The following is a 22,128-nucleotide window of genomic DNA, read 5'->3' as shown; positions in this document are numbered from 1 at the left end:
TAACCTACACTTTAGGTATAAACAAACCACATTCAATAGAGGAAGGAAAACTGGTGGCTACTATGCTATCCACTCAATAATATCAAATGAGAAACTCCATACTTTGACGAAAATATCACCCACTGAAAAAGGCTGCGTTACAAAGTGTCCTTTAGAGTAATGAACTTGCAACATGGAGCATTAAGCAGAGCCAATTAGAAAATTGATTATCCAACATCAAAATTTTCCTGCTGCTTCTCTTTGATGTAATTGAGTTGATAGGAAAATAGCAAAATGACCTTTCACACAGTAAGTGATTTACCAAGAAATTAAATTTAAATTATGAGTGGGAAGAAGGAGCAATGCTAAAATTGTAAACACCCATTTTTTGCAAATATTTCCTGAAGTTGAACTTCAGCTACTGTCAAACCAAGTGAAGACACTGCAAACAGAATGAGAAATTCTAAACTGTGGCAAAAGGAGATAACCTAGCTAGACTAGTAAAATCTTTTACACCAACCAGTATTCAATTACTACTTTGTTCTACACTTTGTTTAAGCAGCTGATTCATGGGTTCCATTAAAATCCCAATATAAAAAAAATGCACAATAGCCCCCGGTGCAAGCTGTTCACCCAATGGCAGGTGAGCCAACTGGGTTACAATATGAGGTAGTTTGAAGCTGCTGCAGAAAGAACTACCGAGGTAGACAAAAGCCATTACCTGACAAGGCACGAGAACCACATCTTGCATCCCTAAAACCTTCAGAGGATAGGGTCACTTCCCTGAGAATTATGTATCATTTAGACCCTAGTCTCTAAATTATTGGCTTCTTAGGGTTCTGCAAGTTGATGTTTTGTTTAGACTATGAGGTAAGATACTGTTCCTGATTAAGTTGAAGAATTGTGAACATAATCCATTAAGCACTTTTAGTGAATTTTCTCTGCATTAGCTTGTAAGGCTGTACGAAGCTTTTTATGAATTCAAGCTAATATAGACTAAGGAGTTTTGTACAAAATTGGAAAGTGATGTAATTTTGAATATTCCCAAACCTTAAATCATACAATTCAAAGTGTACACATATCCTGATCAAGATCATATTAAGTTACCAACTGGACAACAAGACATTTAAGTCAAATAAGAATAAAGAGTTAATTTTAGGGAAAAAAGGGAACTTCATCACCCCTGAATCCAACCTTTAACTAGCAGTTTTACATCTGGAAAAGGTTCCCCAATCTTTCATATTACATATGGTCCCACTAAAACAATGTTCAAGAGACAAATTCAAAAGCAAATTAGAAATGAAAAGCCATTCCATCAAATATATTCTTATGACTTTATAGGGAACAACATGATCAGATAGATCACACTTTAAATTAGCAAAGACCCCCCCCCCCCCCCCCAGCAAAGTACAGTAATGGATAAAATTTGTTACTCCATTACTGCAGACATCACTTTGAATTCTACTTCACATGAATTAACTCAGTATCAAAAGAAATAATTTGAACACTGAGAATGGGAACATGCTATTTTGTTTTCAGAAGGTAAAATTTGTTGAAGATTGTGGATCACTGCTACCCCAACAGAAATCAATAATATGGTACATTAATGGACAGATGATTTATACAAGTTATTTTGGGGTTTAAAGGCAGCAGAATTACCCTTTAAAAACACCCCAGATGGGTGTGTCATGTGTGTGCTTGTATCTTTAAATTTGTGCTAAGGAAAAGAAATACCTTCAAGAGATTTTAAGGCAGTCCACTTAACATTGCAACTGCATTAATCTCAAAGCTAAAGAGTACAGTATTCAAAATACAATAACTAGATTTAGTAGGGTTTGAATTCTAAAGACAATGCTTATTTCATATTTCAAAAAGTTGGAGAGCTTTAAAGAAGATTTCAAATTGATGGGGCTCCTTAACAGTTTTGCATGAATCATTAACCACTGCTCATGAACAATTTCCTATTGTGTAAAATAAAAGCCATTCTACACTACAACAGTTAACCACAATATATCAAACCAACTGTTACAGTCCATCTGAAGCAGCACATTAGCCAGTTTCATCTTGAAGGCTAAACCGATCCATTAGGGAGATCACAATTATGTAGAATACCCACATTTATAAATAGCATTTGGATCACATGAATTATGAAGCACTTTCCAATCTTACTGAAGATCAGCCAAAAATAATAATTCTCCATTCTTGGGAACAAACAGAACGCAATTAAAGTCACTGCCCCATCATGATAAATTTCCCACTATTTTGTTATTCACCATTCTTTCTCTCTCTCTTCTCTCCACCCCCCCCCCCCCCCACCGCCTCACCAATAATTCCAACAAATGTCAAAACAGCTTTGAGTAGGGATAAAATTGCTCTGTGTTTTTAGACCTTATGGGTTAGAACTCAAACAACTGCATCCAGAAGTTCTCCCAACAGTTCTTGTTGCTATTGACTGTGCTCAGCAATGCAAATTCCTTCTGGGCCACCCCCATGTTTTGATAAGCAGCCTTAGGAGCTGAACTTCAGCAAAGTACCAAAAGCAAACACTGTCACAAATGAGCACACCTCATTTTTAAACAAAAACAATTATACAAAAAAAAAAGTGAATATTTGGAATCCCTGGCCTTCACGGATTTTAAACTACTGGACCCTTTCCTCCCCATTCATGACGGCAGGAATGGAATATACATTTTTTGCAAACAGCAGAGGTACAAATAACAGCAGGAAGATGGTTTAAGATTTTTTCAAAATCTGTGCCTGTAACAGTGAATACGAAACTGGTAAGGCAGAAGATCTAATGGAGCATCCTAGCATGTCAGATGAAACTGGCCGTGTAAAAATTAAACATTTTTGGTTGTTAACTTTTTTAAACAAATATTTTATAAAATGCCTGTTCATTTGCTGCAGTTCCCAGACTGTATAAATACTGATTTTTTTTAAACTAAAATCTGAGTTGAAGGCTGTACTGGAAATTATTTGCATAAACTTAATTTAAAATAGTTTTAAAGAGACATGGTCTCATCTCTAAACTAACAGGCTGCTTTTGGGCTACAGAGAAAATAGGAGATTCAGAGATGGAATTAAATCTATGGAACCTATCCTTGCTCCTATACTAAAACAGATATATATATATGATAAATATATATATTCTCAACTATTAACTACAACCAAAAATCTGCCACAGTATTCATACAGCATAGTTACAATCAGTAATTCAGCCACTCCTTGCGGGTCTTCATTTCTTTCAATTACATCAGTAAATGACAAAATCATTATGCTCATGCTGAAAAGAATCAAACTATTTTCTACTAAGGGACAGAATAATACAAACCACGTTCTCTAAATCCCACCAGTAAACAACTGATCAGCTCTTCTCAAAATATAACAGAAATATTGCAAAAAGCACAATTACGTCCAAACACAATTGCTCAATGGCAGATTGGATGATTGAAGATTTTCCTACTGAGAAAGCCTGTTACCAAGAACTGTTTAGATAGTCAAATTAGGTGCATGCTTAACCTTTGCCCGCAGTGTTGGTAACAGCACATGTATTGAAGCAGTTTTGCACCAAGCAGCACCAGTGGGCTTTCCCTCCCAGAAATCGTTTTTCACCCAATCTCAATTAGGACTAAACAAGAGCCAAGAAAAAGCATTTTTTTTAAATCAGCCAATTCTCACTTCCAATGCAAAGTAATACTGCCTCCAAGACCAAATACAGCCTACTAATAGAGTAGGAAATAGATTTCATACAGGTACCTGAGATAGCAGTAGAGGTAAATATATTTTGATTATCCCAGGTGCCATAAATATAGTTTGATCTTCAGGGTATCAAATGACAACTCCATTTTTTTTATATACAACACCCCAAATAAACACTAAGAACCCTCAAGAGCTTCCATGTGCATCAGGCCAAATAACATTACACCCTAACAACAACAAAAAAGAGGTATTTAGTTTACATTCAGGTGGAGTGTAGGGTTACATTCAGAAAGTGTAGGGCTAAACATACAAGATGTTCAATATTGAATAATCCCTGAAAACAAAATGTATGCAGGTAGACAGCCAAAGCCTTTGTCAGTCACCCACAATTGGCCACTTTTAGGCTATACAAGTGGCCAATAGTCTTCCTACCTGAGAGATTTTCATTAAATAAAGCTACAGGACAACTTTAATACTAAGAAACAAGTCTTTGGATTCAGATCATAAAGGCACCAAATGCCTGGACACATTTGCACAGTTCCATGGAAATATCCAAACATTAGTCAGCCCAACATCTGCAGGCAGTGAGGTAGGTCTGCTATAAATTTATGTAGTTTTGAAGTAGTCTCACAGCTCAAGCTCACACTTTTACCAACATGAGGTAGATGACTGTAGCACAGAAAAAAAACCTGTCTTCTATAGGGAAAACAATTAAGACATTGTCCCTGAGCAACAAATCCACAATATAGAAAAACAAGAACACAGCATTATTAAAATAAGAGGATACGATTGTTGCCAAAGTCGACGACCACTATCAGCCCATCTGGCATTAGAGCTATTCCAGATGGACGATCCATCTGCCCAAAGCCACTGCCTTGGGTCCCAAACTTGCACAGGAAGTTGCCATTTGGTTCAAAGATCTGAATGCGATGATTCCTGGAATCGGCTACAATTATGCGGCCTTCTTGGTCAATAGCCACACCCTGAGGGCGGAGGAACTGTCCATTACTTGTGCCTTCAGAACCAAGGAAGCGTGCTGACTGGAAGTCAGGGTGGATCACCAGCAGCCGATGATTGTTGAAATCTGTTACCACAAGGTGTCCTTCATGGTTAAAGGCCACACCACGGGGAGAATCAAAGTGCTTCCACAATGCCCCCTCAAAGCCATATTTACTTACAAAGTTCCCATCTGGGCCAAAAAGCTGAACTCTGTGATTGCGAGTATCAGATACCAGAATCTTTCCATCAGTATTGACTGCAACATCCCAAGGATAGTTGAATTGACCATTCTTGCTTCCTTTCTCCCCAAATTTAAGGATGAATTGCCCATCAAAGGTGAAAACCTGAATGCGGTGGTTGTCCTTATCGGCCACTATGATCCGACAATTCTGATCACAGGCAACTCCAGCAGGACGATCAAATTGTCCAGGTCTAGAACCCGCTGTTCCAAACTTATGGTGGTAAGTTCCACTCGGTGTGAACACCTGGACACGGTTATTGCTACGATCAGCAATGACAATATAACCCTCTTTGTTGACACAGACGCCCCATGGCCGACAAAGCTGTCCATCTTCATCCCCTTCTCCACCAAAGGAGCAAATCGGAAGCCCAATTCCAGTGTAGTTGCGACCCGCTTTGACAATTACACGAAAAGGGCTATTCTCAATATGCTGCCCACGAATTGTAACCGAGACTACATGCTCTCCTTCCAGATGTGGGGAGTAATTAACTGTATAGGTGCCATCATGATGATCAAGAACATCGGCCCGAAAGAGGCACCCATCAGGCCCCATGATAACAACAACTACCAAGTCACCACCAGACGATCTCCCTTCACCAGTATGGTCCTTGGTGATCACAGTGAAGCTGCTCATTTTCCCACGCAATGCCCGTTTCAATCCCTCACCAGCAGCTGTGGATATTGGTGCATATGCACTGCTACTGATTATGCCCAGTGATTTTATGGCCTTGTATAGTACACCATCAGGTGGAATGAAGGAAAGCATGTCATCGTCTTGAGGTTGAAGGAGATTTCTAAGTTTCTTCAGGTCTTGGATTTGGACAAACATTTGCTCTTTTGCCAAGAGTACATCCACATCTCTCCCATCCAATAGCGCTTTCTGCACACAGTCTATTGTGCTCTCCAGCCTGGTTAGATTTTCACGCAGTGCTTCCACTTGGAGGTGTAGTGTCTTGGCCTTCATCTGCCGGATCTTTTCAACCTGTTGACATGAAAAAGATTTAAATGAATTGACAATATTGAATAATATTCCAATTTGTTCTACACATTTGTTTTAACCAAACTAATTTTATTCTCACCCCCAAAATATGTTTATCATTTGGTCACTGATGTTTTGCTCAGAGATTTTCAATATGGAAGAGCCCACAGAGCCAGAGAACATCCTGCCTTCACCAGACATCCACACCCACTGCATTTTCAATTGGGATTACTCAAATTAGGGATAAAGGACTGTAACATTTATGTTAATAGACAAGCTTCCAGGCATCTCGACAATAATGGAGCAAGTTTAATTTATTTTTTACTTTAACCTATTCAACTTGCATATTTCTAGATTCCTATGCAATTTAAAAATTTACCAGCTTCAACTAATTAAACTCACTTACCTTAAAAATACCTGGAAAATAAAATTGGCTTCACAGATGAACATGAAACAATTTATCTTTAATTACTATAGTTTATTATTGCCCTGCAGATGAGAAAGTCTTCCATCTTATCGGATCTGCTCAACAGGATTCAAAATCTACAACAATGTGGTAAATGCTCAATTACCCAATGAAATAGTTCAAGCCGTCAAAGACACAAAATGCTGGAGTACTCAGCGAGACAGGCAGCATCACTGGAGCGAAGGAATGGGCGACGTTTCGGGTCAAGACCCTTCTTCAGTTTGAGTTACTCCACCATTTTGTGTCTATCTTTGGTTTAAACCAGCATCTTCAGTTCCTTCATACACATGAAGGTTCAAGTAGTCTCCAAGTAGAATCAGAATATGAGATGAATAATAAACGTCAGCCAAAACAAAGTTCACATTCCATGAAAATGGATAGAGCTCTTAAGGATAGCGGAGTGAGGGGGTAAGGGGAGAAGGCAGGAACGGGGTACTGATTGAGAGTGATGAGCCATGATCGCATTGAATGGCGGTACTGGCTCGAAGGGCTGAATGGCCTACTCCTGCACCTATTGTCTAAAAGATTAAAAACAAACACTAATTTTTGGATACTGATCTTATGTGAAACACCTTTAGCTAAATTGCATTTTGTTATGTAATCTTTCCTGGACTCCACCTTGCCACAGACCTCACCTCCCTCCTCTCCCTACATCTTGATATGCAGTAATGCAATATCTTAATTTTCTCCCTCTATTTAAGTCACCATAGAACCAAACAGTTCAGAAACAGGCCCTTTGTCCATCTCACCCATGCCAACCAAGACCCCCACAAGCTTTTCAAATCCATGTACCTGTCCACATGTCTTAAATGTTGTGATTGTAGCCACCTCAACTATTTCCTCTAGCAGCTCATTCCATATATCCAGCACCCTGTGAAAAAGTTGCCTCTTGTGTACAGGGCCCTAGTGAGACTGCACCTGGAGTACCGTGTGCAGTTTTGGTCTCCAAATTTGAGGAAGGACATTCTTGCTATTGAGGGAGTGCAACATAGGTTCACTAGGTTAATTCCCGGAATGGCGGGACTGTCGTATGTTAAAAGTCTGGAGCGACTGGGCTTGTATACACTGGAATTTAGAAGGATGACAGGGGATCTTATTGAAACATAAGATTAAGGGATTGGACACACTAGAGGCAGGAAACATGTTCCCGATGTTGGGGGAGTACAGAACCAGGGGCCACAGTTTAAGAATAAGGGGTAATCCATTTAGAACAGATGAGGAAAAACTTCTTCACACAGAGTTGTAAATCTGTGGAATTCTCTGCCTCAGAAGGTGGAGGCCAATTCTCTGGATGCTTTCAAGAGAGTTAGATAGAGCTCTTAATGATAGCGGAGCCAGGGGCTAAGGGGAGAGGGCAGGAACAGGGTACTGATTGTGAATATCAGCCATGATCACATTGAATGGCGGTGCTGGCTCGAAGGGCTGAATGGCCTATTCTTGCACCTATTGTCTATTGCAGGAATAGTTCCACAATGTCTGCGCTGAACGTGATGCCAAATTAAAATAATGCCTTTCATAATTTTTTTTAATTAGGTCTCCTCAACCTCTGATGCTCCAGAGAAAACAATCCAAGTATGACCGACTATATTTACTTCCTTTAACTGAAAATACAAAATGGAAATTATCATGCACAAGTCACATACTAAATTTGACAATAGATTTTTAGGGAGGCAAGAGGCAGTGTTCAATGGTGGGTACATACCGATTGGTACAAAGCATACACTTGGTGTAATATGGAACATGGCCAAGTTAAAGTATCATGTCAGAGTTGGCATATAATTTAAATCAACACAATTGTGATTTGAAATGGAATCAAACAAAAGGTGGGTTGAAGAAACTAGCCCGAGAAAGAAAAAATGAAGATGGCCTGGCAAAGTTACTTTGTGTACAAATAAGCAAAGCTACAAGAGTTAACTCACTTTTCTTAACAGCTCACATTCACGTTCTTCTAGAGCCTTCTTGTGCCGTGAAGTTACTGCTTTCACTTCTGATCGAATAACTTGAGCTTTCATCTCCACTTGTTCCACCATGGCCCGAACTTTCTCTATACTGAGCTGCACGGCGAGGAGGTGGTGGCAGTGATGATGGCGGGGAAGGGTGGAGAGAGATGCAGATAATTAACAAAAGCATAAAAATCTCTAACTACATTTACACAAATCATTCCATCCTCTGATATATCATGTTAATGTACTAAATATCAGAGCTTCGATGCTTACGAGGCCAAAGTGCACTTTTGAAAATTACTCTAGATTGCAACGCTTCACCCTATTTATGTCTCATGCTTTGGATTTGATCCTAAAATTGGATACTATATTCAGCACTTCTGAAAGCTTCTGTTCCAAGAAATCTATCATTTGAATGCAGTCTACATCCTTCCTCAGGAAGCTCATATTTGAGAAATTGGCTGCCGTAGTCAAACATAAAACGGCATACCCAACACCGACATCATCGCAGGGGACTTCAAGCAGGCAAGCTGGAATAAGTCTCTGCCCAACTATGATCAGAACATCACCTTCAACACGAGAGGACCCAACATGCTTGACTACTACTATATCATCATCAGGAATGCCCACCGCTCCATACGTCAGCTGCACTTTGGAAAATCTGACCTGTGCTGCTTCCTCCTGCGTACAAGCAGACACTGAAAAGCACAACACTGAAGGGGACTATGAAAAGCTGGTTAATGGAGGAAGAGGAAAAACTATGGGGCAGCTTTGAGTCAGTAAATGGGGTTATACTTCAAAATATTTGTCATTGGATCCAAATGAATAGCCCACAATTGCCACTGAATTCAGGAAATGCACAGACAACTGCGAATCTGCAAAATCATTCCAGGTTTACTCTAACCAGAAACCCCTGGATGAAGGGGATTCATGTTCTGCTAAAGACTAGATATGTGATGTTTAGGGTTGGTAATCATACGAGAAGTCACTGTATGACCTCCCGAAAGACACTGCAAGCACAGAAAGCCAATTCTGGACCAAGTTGGAGTCTCAGAGAGGGTAGTAGAAATGTCAGGATAAACCCAATGCTTTATGCATAGGTCAGAACATACTTCAAGAGGATAAATCCACACAAAGCACCCAGCAGACAGTGCACATGGATGACTGCAAACGACTATGCAAACACACTAGCTGTAGTATTCAAGTACATGCTCATCCACTCCCTTCAAAGTCTAAGGTTCCCAACTGTTCCAAAAGTACATCTGTTGTACCAGTATCCAAGAAGAGCATAGCAACCTGTCTTAATGACCATCATTCAGTTGCACATATATCCACCGTAACCAAGTAATTCAAGAGTTGGTTATGACACAAATCGATTTCTGTGTCAGAAATTACCTGGGTCAACTTTGATTTGCTTAATTGCTACAACAGATCAACAGCAGACGCACTCAATGGCTCTTCATTCAGCTCTGGCCTCATCACCATGCGCCAAGACCTGGGCCTCTGTACCACCCTTAGATTTTTAAATGGGGAAGGTTGTTTGGTTGTTGTCGTCAACAGGTGCAGTATTTGTGCATCTTTTCTTGGATTAAAATAACACCATACAATACAGATACCCTATGCATTCAGTGGTATTGAAAATGCTTCCCGAAGAGTTTCTAAAAATATTATTCAACTGTGCATCCCCACTCTATCATTTAATTGTAAATGTTGAACTCTTTACATGAATTTAAAAAACTCAAGCACGTTTGCAACTGAGCAGTTTTTCATTGACTCATTGCAAGTTTGAACTTGCTCAATTTCTGGTGGAAGTACTCGTCCTCACTCTGCATTTTCAGTTCTACTCAAAAGGTTAGATGCTTAAATTATTTTTCCACAGGTCTGACGTTCATGAAATCTGCTTTTTATAAGGATGTTTGAAGCCCAAGGAAACAGAAGAAACAAAATCTACAATCGGAAGCAAATAATTTGATGCGAAGATTTTCATAAAATATCAAATCATTCAAAACTGATTATTCCTGCGGTGCATTTTCAAACACCGTCTTAAATGTTTAGGGATAATCTAAGGATATTACGTAAAATTTAATGGATTAACTAAAAAATGTAACCTTCCATATTGAAATCTTCATTACTCTCAATGAGTAATAATTTTGGGGGGGAAGCCATACATGCATCATTCCCGTAAAAAACCCCAACAAATTTAATATGCCTTAAGTTTAAATTGGAGGAGCTTTCATTTCCAACAGCACACAACTTTCAGGATAAAACATGGAAATGATTTTCCTGAATCACAAGCAACCTTCGTGGATTCTGAGTGATGAGCACGAGCCTAGAAATGCAGCACAGGATATTTACAGGCAAGTCATCCTTACTGACTCAGGGAGTAGGCAATTATGTGAACAACATGGCCAGACTGTAAACTGTGAGTAACAGTAAAAGTATTTGTGGGGAGAATGGAAGCAGGGTGAGAGAACAAGGATTGTTTTGTGTATTCATAGCAATTTTTTTTTAACAGATATCAATTAATTTACATTAAGTAGACTAATCATTCACATCAAATTCTTGGATGCTTCTCTCAAGGCCATCTCATGGAGCCAGTTGAAGCCCGCGCAGAGGCACATTTGGTTAGTCTTAGCTGGTTTTAGCTGAACAAAGGGCTGCTGGTAGTTGTTCAAGGTGAACAGAGATGGTAAATGAGATTAAAGTTCCAATTTCTTGAACTTGTTTGTTTTGGAGCAAAGTTACAAAAAGATCCATTGTAACTGGTTTCAATTCACTCCTTCAAAATCTTCCCGTCCCAAATTACCCCAACTTCAGCACAAGAGTGGGTGTCATCCCCACACCACCTACTCTGAAAAGCCTCCTCAGAACATTGAGCATTTCAGTGAGAAAGATCCAGTCTTCTAAACACCTGAATACTGTGCCTCTTAGTTTATGTATGTCGGTTATGTTATGTATTTAAGTATGTAGGTTAATTGACTGGGTAAATGTAAAAATTGTCCCTAGTGTGTGTAGGATAGTGTTAATGTGCGGGGATCACTGGGCGGCGCGGACTTGGTGGGCCGAAAAGGCCTGTTTCCGCGCTGTATCTAAAATATGAAAATAAATATGAAACAACTGCTTTTTGTATTCCTTTGACCAAAGTGGATAACTTAATTTCATCAAGTTATACATCATTCTAAAAAGTTTATACCCACTTGGTTAACCATTCAACGTTCTTTTGCAGACACGTTTCTCCTCACAACTCGCCTTTTTAATACTAGAAAATTTGGCTGGATACTTGCATTACCACCCTGGACCAGAAATTCATTCACACAGTTCCAATATATGAAAATAATTTGCCGAAAAATAAACCCAAGAGATTTTTAAGCATCGTATAAATTCACCTCATGTTTCAACTGGACTCCTATTTCTCTTGGCAGTTTTTTTTTCTTGGTTAGAATTCTGCCAAATTACATCATCAACAGTATACCGCAACCATTTGTCTGAGAGAATTTTCAACCGCAACTGTTATCAAAAATGTCACTGCGTATTTGTCCACAAAAATAGGCTTTATTAAGCTCCAATGAAAATCAAGCTCCAATGAAAATCCACATATGCTGAGAATCCAAAACAAAAACAGAAAATATTGGAAATATTCAGACAATATATACACAGGAAAAACAAAGTAGTCTTTTCAGATCTGAAACCATTCTTCTGTACGAGTTGATCTACTGGGCGCAACATTTTCTCTTGACCCAGTTTCATACACCCAGTTTCTTCAGTCATTGCAAAGAGTTTTTGATGCTATCACTTAGAAATGGTTGGCCAACCATTGCTGCCCACCTACACAAGGAATACCTCTCTATTGGTCACTATTATTTACTTACTTGAACTCCCTGAATTATGCAGCAATATCTCACCATCTTCTTCCACCAACTCCCTTGCCACTAAACCTACCTTTGCGACATGCTTCAATAGCTTCACGCTGTTGCTTAAAAAAGCTTGCATTGTGGCATGCCCCTAAGAGTTGGCAGCAAAAAAATCACACTCATCAAGATGAAAAATGACAAATGCAATAATTCACAACATATCAAAAAAAACAATGCCAAAGCAGCCATATTCAGCTGGACAAACAGCATTAGAATACTCTACAATTTTACCTCAATGCTAAAAGGAATGGTGTGAAGCAATTTCCAGCCATCGTATTATGAAATGAGTTTTTCCACCATATATACAACTCAGAGGTATGGTTGCACAGATTTTGGACAAATAATTAGAGACAAAAAAACAATCGATCAATAGACATGTTCAAATTCCAGCACGACAGCCTGGAAATTTAAATTCAAATATATATGGATTTTTTTTAAAAATCAGTCACAATGAAATGAAACACTAACATGGTTGAAAGAACCCATCTGATTTTCAGTGACATAAATCTGCCATCTTGGCCAACATGAAATACCAAACTCAACAGTATGGCTGCTCTCTGAAATAACCTAGTAAATTACTCAGTTTGAGGCAATAAATGCCGTACGTCCCAGCACATCCATATCCAGTGAATGAATACAGCCTTTCACAGTGCAAGAAAGAGCTCACTGTAAAGATTCAACATAATCCAGACGCTATCTGCAGAAATTATTGCGACAATTTTCCTAATTTAGTACCAGTGGGAAAAAAATCCACCTGTCCTCCCATAACACCAATAAGGTTAACTGGCAAACTATCCCCCCCCCCCCCCCCCCTCAAAAAAGCTGAAAAACTCCAATACCCAAATCAGATAAAGAGCATTAAGAAAATAGAGCAAAAACAAAACTTTAAAAATTTAAACTGCCTCTACACGACATTGGTGAATTTTGGTTTCTTAAATGCTCTTTCGACCACTCCTGACAAGTTAATAAACCATGGTTCGTTGAAGCCTCTTCTCAGTTGTAAATGTCAGTTTTGCAGTGTGAATTTTGATGCGGCAGCAGCGGATTGGAAGAAAAAAAGGAGTGGAAACAAGTTTAGTCTATAGGAAGAGTTTCAGCTTTGAAGCTAGCAGCCAAAATATTCAAAGGCTGGCTGAAAAATCGGTCAATTCTAAGCCCTTGCTAGACATCACAAGTGGCAAGTTTATGTTTTACATCTGTTTAGATAGGACAAAAACAAGTTGCGTTTTAGTTTATGCATTGAAGTGCACAATTTCTTACGTTAATAAAAACCATCATTGCTACAATTGCCATATGGTGGTAAATTGTATATTAAGTCACATGGAAGTGCATGATACACTCCAGCAGTCAAAGTAAAATGAAAGGCCCCAAGCTATGATCACTGGCATTGCTATATTCACCCAGGTGATAGATTACAAACTTCAGGATTACTGTAAAAGCAAATTTCATTCAAGGAATCAAACGACTGCAGAGGGTAAGGAAAATTAAATCCAAAATAAATGGAATATTATTTCACTGAAGTTTGTAAGCAGCTCTAATGTAGAATTGAGGAAAAAGATGCACAGATTCGATCAGTTTCTATGCTCATCCCCATTTATAGTTAATCAACACGGCGGCACGGTAGCGCAGCGGTAGAGTTGCTGCTTTACAGCGAATGCAGCGCCGGAGACTCAGGTTCGATCCTGACTACGGGTGCTGCACTGTAAGGAGTCTGTACGTTCTCCCCGTGACCTGCGTGGGTTTTCTCCGAGATCTTCGGTTTCCTCCCACACTCCAAAGACATACAGGTATGTAGGTTAATTGGCTGGGTAAATGTAAAAATTGTCCCTAGTGGGTGTAGGATAGTGTTAATGTTACGGGGATCGCTGGGCGGCACGGACTTGGTGGGCCGAAAAGGCCTGTTTCCGGCTGTATATATATGATATGATATGATAACACTACGTTCAGGTCAAGCATGTAGAAATTACAGCTGTGTTTATACATAGCCCCCCATTTCATGGCACCATGATGTTTGGGACACATGGCTTCACAGGCGTTTGGAATTGCTCATGTGTGTTTAATTGCCTCCTTAATGCGGGTATAAGAGAGCTCTCAGTGCCTGGTCTTTCCATCACCTTTGGAAACTTTTATTGCTGTTTATCAACATGAGGACCAAAGTTGTGCCAATGAAAGTCAAAGAAGCCATTGAGATTGAGAAACAAGAATAAAATTGTTAGAAACATCAGCCAAACAGACTTACCAAAATCGTTTGGAACAATAAGAAGAAAGAGAGCACTGACTGGTGAGCTTACTAATAGCAAACAGACTGGCAGGCCAAAGAAGACCTCCACAGCTGATGACAGAAGAATTCTCTCGAAAAATAAAAAAAGCCTCCAAACACCTGCCGACAGATCAGAAATACTCTTCAGGAGTGGATTTGTCAATGACCACTGTCCACAGAAGACTTCATGAAAAGAATACAGAGGTTACACTGTAAGATGAAACCACTGGTTAGCTGCAAAAATAGGATGGCCGGGTTAGTTTGCCAAGTAGTACTTAAAAGAGCAACCACAGTTCTGGAAAAAGGTTTTGTGGACAAATGAGACGAAGATTAACTTATATCAGAGTGATGGCAAGAGCAAAGTATGGAGGAGAGAAGAAACTGCCCAAGATCCAAAGCATACCACCTCATCTGTGAAACACGGTGGTGGGGGTGTTATGGCCTGGGCATGTATGACTGCTGAAGGTACTGGCTCACTTACCTTCATTGAAGATACAACTGCTGATGGTATATCTGAAATGTATAGACAGATCCTATCGGCTCAAGTTCAAACAAATGCCTCAAAACTCATTGGCCGGCAGTTCATTCTACAGCAAGATAATGATCCCAAACATACTGCTAAAGCAACAAAGGAGTTTTTCAAAGCTAAAAAAGGTCCATTCTTGAGTGGCCAAGCCAATCACCCGATCTGAACCCAATTGAGCATGCCATTTATATGCAGAAGAGAAAACTGAAGGGGACTAGCCCCCAAAACAAGCATAGGCTAAAGATGGCTGTAATACAGGCGTGGCAGAGCATCACCAGAGAAGACACCCAGCAACTGGTGATGTCCATGAATCGCAGGCTTCTAGCAGTCATTGCATGCAAAGGATATGCAACAAAATACTAAACATGACTGCTTTAATTGACATGACAATGCTGTGTCGCAAACATTATAGTCCCCTGAAATGCAGGGGGAGGGGGGGGGGGACTACTATGTATAAACACTGCTGTAATTTCTACATGGAGAAACCAAAATGTATAAAAATGGCCTTTATTAAAATCTGCCTATGTGCACTTTAACCACATGATTTTTTCTATTACAAATCTCAAATTGTGGAGTACAGAGGCAAATAAATAAATGGGTCTTTGTCCCAAACATTATGCAGGGCACTGTACAAGGTAGAAACAAGTTCACTAGAAGCACTGTAGCAGTTGACTGCCACCTTCAGGGGCAATTAGGAAAGGGCAATCAAAACAAAATTTGTCAGCAGTGTACACATTCTGTAGGTAAATAAAAATCAAATTTTTAGTTACCATTAACTGTTTAAGGATCCAAAATTATTAAACAGCAAAAGAGAATGAGACAAAACACTGCCGACACTATTGGTTTACTAACATTGAAGAGTTTAGACTATTCAACCAAGAACAAAGTCACCACAGTTAAAGTTTAGATTTCACAGGGAGACTTTTTACGAGACTTAAGCTGAGAATCTTCATACTTGCTGTCCACTTAAGTTTGCTTTTATTTTTACAGAAAGACAGCACTATCCCAAAGAAAACACACAAATCTTTTACACTTGGCTGTTTCCCCCCCAAGGGACTAATTTTTGTAGAAACATGGTAAAAATATCTGGGGAGCCAATCTATAGTATGCTTAACATGTTATTTAAATTAACCTCCAAATTCAAGGGCTTTAACGATTGCCAATATCATAGGTTTAAGATGAAAGGGGAAAGATTTAACAGTAACCTGTGGGTATATTGAACAAGCTACCAGAAGAGGCAATTGAGACAGGTGCTATAACAACATTTAAACAAAATTTGGACAAGTACGTGAATTTAAGAGGTTCAGAGGGATATGGGCCAAATGCAGCAGGTGGAACGAGAGGGGATATCTTGGGCCGAAGTGCCCGTTTCCATGTTGTATGATTCTATATCTCTGCAGTGACAGGAGCAAGGAAATTTTATGTTGACAAACCCAGTACTACGTTCAAATATACTGAATATATCCAGTCTTCAAAATTAAGATCAAATTTTTGAAATCAATACACTAACAGCCTTGGAAAGGGGAAACATTCAATGATTATTAGCATGTGCTTGTTAAAATGTGTCTGATAAGTGACAGCAGAAGCTAGATTATTCTGCCTCAGAAAGAAGAGTTCTGCTTTCAAGAGCTGAAATAGATTAACGTGCAAGTATTCAGTTGATTTTGCCTTAGACAAACTTATGATCCTGATCCAATAAATATTAGTGTCTATACATCTGGACTGCACTTACGTTCACTATAACCAGCACCTGTAAAGAAACAAAGTGTAATAAAAAGTAATGGCAAGTGCTGATTTATACCATGGATAGTCACAAAATGCCAGAATAACTCAGCAAGTTTAGACAGCATCTCTGGAGAAAACAGATAATGTTTCAGGTGGGACCTTTCTCGGGTAGGGTTCAGACCCAAAATGTTACATATCCATTTTCTCCAGAGATGCCGCCTGATGCACTGAGTTACACCAGCATTGTGTGTCTATCACCAGTAACGAGACTCCCAATTTTGCCACATAAAATATCAGGGGTAGTTTGATGAGAATGACTAGATCTAGAAGTTAACAGCAAATGCAAGATATTTTTCGGCTGAAAGCACCAAAAGACTTCAAGGTAAATTTGAAGTCTGGGGAAAGAGCAGAGGAATAGGTCAGAAACAAACCACTGGAGGAACTCAACACTCCACTGAGGGAAATAGACAGAATGTTTTAGGCCAGCAAGGGCCCTTCTTCAGTAAGTGCCTAGACATGAAGTATATTCTGTCCATTTTCCAGATACAGCCTGGCCTGTCAAGCCATCCAGTAATATGTTTTTTGCTCAAACCTCCATTATCTGCAGTCTAGCTGGGTTGTACTAGTAACATCACCTGTAGCCTTTAGACTCCAAAGGAACTGGTACTGGCATATAATTAATGGATTAAAAAAGGCCATTCTATTCATTCTAATGCCTCAGTGCCAGGGAGTATGGTACTGTGTGGAGTTTGCAAATTCACCCACAAATTGCATGCGCTTCCATTCACGCCCCAAAGATTCAATAATATGTTAATTGCCTATTGGGTGTAGTTAAGTGGCAAAATAATCAAAGGGGAGTTGGTGAGCCTGTGGGAGAAAGGTTGCATGCATGCAGGGAAATGAGGCAAATAGCACTGATGGAATTGCTCTGCTGGGAGCTGGAATGGGTTAAAGGGCCAAATGGACAACTCCTTGGCCATAAAACACCAGTTAGGATCACATGCGACATGAGGGTGTGCTGGTAAAAGCACCAGGGTATATTATTGGAGTGTGTCATTAACCAAAGATAGAGGGGATGACTATTTATGGTGGATGAAAAAAAAACAATCAAGCAGTTTTGGCCCAGTAATGTTGAGATATACTACTGCTGGAACTGTACTCATTTTGATAAGCCTTGGGACTTGCAGGTGGTGAAAAGGTGTCAATGTGTCTGGAGTAGGCTAGTGTGCACAAATACCCACTTCTGACTTGCCCTTTTGTCTATGGTGTGCAGCTGGTGAATGTGTCGCTACATCAATAATGCTCATTTAATCTCTCGGGTGAAGGGTCTTTGACCGTATGTGAACTGTCTCACTCGCCGCCATAGATGCTGCCTTTTTGGTTTATATTTTGGATTTAAACATGTGCAGATTTTTTAAATTGCCAGAATATTGTAAAGGCTCCTGAGCTCTATTGTATCCAAAACAGTTTCTTAATAGTTGGCACAGTGGCACAAGTGGGATAACATAGAACTAGTGTGAACAAAATATCAATGTCAATGTGGACTCGGTGGGTCGAAGGGCACATTTCCATGCTCTCTCTCTAACCTAAACTGAGAAAGTTAAATAGGCTGACGATTGTTCTAGGAGCTCAGAACAAGACCAAAATGAATCTTCACCCGAGCAATTCTAGCTAAAAATGACTACAGATCAGCAATGTCTTTTTCACTCATGCTAACATCTACCATCTCAAACAATTCGTGAAGCTGCCTCCTCCTATAATCACAACCAAATGTGTGAAGATTACTGCATGCAACCTCTTTCACTTCACATATTTGTAGTAATTGGATGTCTTCATATATAGGATAAATGTTTTTAAAGGTGGCATTAAATTAAAATTTAATATATATCAACTTTAAAGCTTTTATTATTATGCTTTCCCAGTTCTTTAGAAAAATTAAGATGATATCTATAAAAAATAAATGAAAGACTGCAAGACACAATTCCTGTATATTTTCTACAATTGAGACAATTGAAATCTTTTTACTAATCCAGAAATAAACATTTAAAGATTCCTCAATGTAGTGAACCTAACTACAAAACTACTTCAAATCCAGTTGTAACTACCAGCAGTCTGCTGGAGCTTCTGTCCAGGCTTGAAGTACTTGCAACTATTATTTTTGAGTTATTTGTTTCCCTCACTTGAGGCAAGTATTAGGTGCTTTACTTTGCTGTTTCTGTACAATCTACAATCTCCTTCAGCACCACCAAGAATGCAACCCTGAACAATTGATCAATGAGACGTCCAAAGAAAGAAAAGTAGAATTAAAGAAAATTAGTGGTATGCCACTTAAAAAAAGATCAATTTGATTCAACAGCAACTGTAGATTCCTCAGCTAGCAGTGTGGCTTCCTAGAATCACCCAGAAAAGGATCAAGTCACCAGGTTACCTAAAGCAACTGCTCAAGAATTAAGGGTGCTGCATTAACAGAATAGCTAAAAAAAATAAAACTGCAACTTGTAAGAGGGGAAGCACCATAGCTTTTGATAGGCCCAAAGATCCACAAAGTAGCAGTTTAATAATGAATACAGTCAGTATACAATATAACTAATACTGAAGACAGTACCAATGTCAGCCAACTGCTAAGTCCACAGAAGGAGGGCTCATCAAGCACATCTTTATGGACTTTCAGAATCTTGCTTGAGCTCAACAATTGACTTCTTTTTAAAAATGTCTTTGCAAGAGGATAGGGAAAATATTTAAAGTCAAAACACCCTGATGGCCACTATACAACCTGACAATCAAATCAAGAGACTGAAATAAACACATCTAAATAGGGTAATGAAAATACATTTTGGCAACAGAGATGCAAAATCAAGTAGAAGCCAACTTCAACTATATTTTCACCCAAACAGTACAGGCACCTAATACCTAGTGGTTGTGGGGAAATAGTGCTCCACAGGCTTTAATTACAAGCTTAGCATCGATATTGTTGATACTTTGCATCCATCAGACGTGCCATCGTAATCTGCCATGTATGTACAAAGCTGCAGTTTATTGCACCCAAGCAAGGTACTAATTTTGAGAGTCATTTTCAGGGAACAAAGGTTAAAATTAAAAACATAAGATTAAAAATTAATTTTGATTAAAAATTATGCTGCACTTGTCAAGATTGTGTAAAACCTAAATTTTATTACCAGATTTATTCCCTTTCCTAAAAATAAGTAATGATTTGGAATTCTCAAATTATTTGCCAAATACTAAAGTGGGTGTAATGTTGAAGCAGTAGTCCTAAATAAACATGGCACAATCAAGAAGGGAGGGAACAACATTAAGTACTCTTGCCTGAAGCATCCCCCTAATAGTCTGCAGAGAGAAAACTTGAACATTTATATGGTAGATACTAAAATCAAAAAAGGTGCCCATTATGCTACTTTTAAAGGCCCCATATGAATAAGCAGTTTTGGACATAATTTTGTTATGTGGATGCATTCATTACAAAAAAACCTCAAGAGGTTGAATCACTAGCCTGCACAAACCTAGTCCTAGTATGAGTGGGCATTGAGATATTATGGAGAGAGGTGGGCAAGGAGCAAGGAATGGGGGTGGGGGGGGGGAAGAGTTGAGAAAAGAGGGCATTAGAACAAATTCAGCCAACAGAATTAGGAAAGTTTTAAGTTCATTTTTGCAAACCTGAATGGCCTGCCGGCCTTGCTGTGCATCTGCTAATAACTGTAAGGTTATTTCTTTGGAGTCCTGTACAGCATCCTGGAGGTAGACAAAACTGTGTCCTACATGACGGCTCATTGTGCATTCTCGACAAATCGGCACAGCACAGGTATCACAATACAGACGCATCACCTGAAATAGAAGAAAGTGTTGATCATCATTTCAAATTAGGCCATTCCATCTAGAGAAATGCTTAATTTTGCTCATTAAATCAAGCATGAAAATTATTGGCAAAACTGCCCTGCAAAGGTTCCCCTTCATTACGCTTAAACATGTAGCAATTTAACAATAAAAAGATTTTAAATGGCAACAATGGTCTATCATCCAAAAAACCACAGGAATTGTAACTGAATATTGGCAGAATATGCTTCCCACAAGACTGCTCCAACAGGCAATAAGATTGTGGCTGATCTCGCCATTCGTTTGAACTCCACATTCCTTCCTGACCCCCCCAAAAATGTAAGGAATTCAAGGAAACCATCTCAGCCTTGACGGTACTCACTGACCTAGCACTTGCGCTTTCCGAGGAAGAGAATTCCAAAGATTCACAACATTCAAAAGGAACACATATCTCAGCCTTAAATGGCAATTTGGTGGTCCCCCACTGTCAAGCCTCCAGAATTTTAAACAAATAGAAAATGCTTGAAATAATTAGCAGATCTGACAGCACATGTGAGAAAAACAGAACATTTCAGGCTAATGATGATTCGTCAACACTTAATTAGATCACTTCTGATTCTTCTAAACCTCCGAGGTTATAAGCCCATTATACTCACTGGACAAGTACGCCATCCCAGGAATCAATCTAATGTACCTTTTCAACACAGTATGGTTTTACAGTCTCACAGCAGCAGGAAGGAAGGACCTCCGATATCTCTCCATCACACACTTGGGGTGAAGGAGTCTGTCACTGAAGGAACTACTCAGTGCAGTGACAGTGTTCTGCATGGGGTGGGAGTCGTTGTCCAGTAGCGATGTTATCTTTGCCATCATCCTCCTCTCTCCCACCGCCTGTACTGAGTCAAGGGGGCAACCCAGGACAGAGCTGGCCTTCCTGATCAGCTTGTCAAGTCTCTTCCCCTCCGCTGCTGATATGCTGCTGCTCCAGCAGACCACTCCATAGAAAATGGCTGATGCCACCAGTCTTGTAGAAGGTCCTTAGGAGTGCCCCCTGCACTCCAAAGGACCCGAGTCTCCTCAGCAGGTAAAGTCTGCTCTGGCCCTTTTTGTATAGTGCATTGATATTTTCGGTCCAGTCAAGTTTATTATTAAGGTAAACACCCAGGTACTTATAAGAGTCCACTCTCCCGATGTCCATTCCCTGGATGTTCACCGGTGTCGGGGGGGGGACGTGGCTGCGCCTGCGGAAATCCACCACCATCTCCCTGGTTTTCCCTGCGTTGATCCGGAGGCGGATCCGCTGGCACCAGTCCACAAAGTCCCTGGTCAGGAATACAGCATGGAAACCGGCCTACTTTCCATGTTTCTATGATCAGTGCACTGGAGTGGTAAGTAAAATTCCTCCAATCAAGAAATGAGATAGAGTGAGAATGGATATGAAATAACTTATCACATTGGAGGAAGGTTTAAGTGTTGTGTTTTTGTACTAATCACCTATTCGGGAAGTGTAAACCACAGATCTGGTGTCCGTCGTTCTCCAGGTACATCCATTGTTCTAGCCAAATTTGAACG

General features: G+C 39.6%; 1 protein-coding gene across 1 annotated transcript in view; it reads right to left on the bottom strand.

The window, feature by feature from the left end:
* Positions 1 to 2,299: 2,299 nt before the first annotated feature.
* trim71 (tripartite motif containing 71, E3 ubiquitin protein ligase) overlaps positions 2,300 to 22,128 on the bottom strand; it is a 34,689-nt gene continuing 14,860 nt past the window's right edge. The window contains exons 2-4 of the mRNA XM_078400576.1: positions 20,401 to 20,568; positions 8,283 to 8,417; positions 2,300 to 5,900 (exon numbers count right to left, since the gene is read on the bottom strand). Coding sequence (XP_078256702.1) covers positions 4,449 to 5,900; positions 8,283 to 8,417; positions 20,401 to 20,568 — 1,755 coding nt within the window. The 3' untranslated portion in view covers positions 2,300 to 4,448. The remainder of the gene's footprint in view (positions 5,901 to 8,282; positions 8,418 to 20,400; positions 20,569 to 22,128) is intronic.

Source organism: Rhinoraja longicauda, chromosome 6 (assembly GCF_053455715.1).
Source record: "Rhinoraja longicauda isolate Sanriku21f chromosome 6, sRhiLon1.1, whole genome shotgun sequence".
Lineage (NCBI taxonomy): Eukaryota > Metazoa > Chordata > Chondrichthyes > Rajiformes > Arhynchobatidae > Rhinoraja > Rhinoraja longicauda.
Note: the sequence above shows the minus strand (reverse complement) of the source record. Positions and strands in the feature narration are given on the sequence as shown.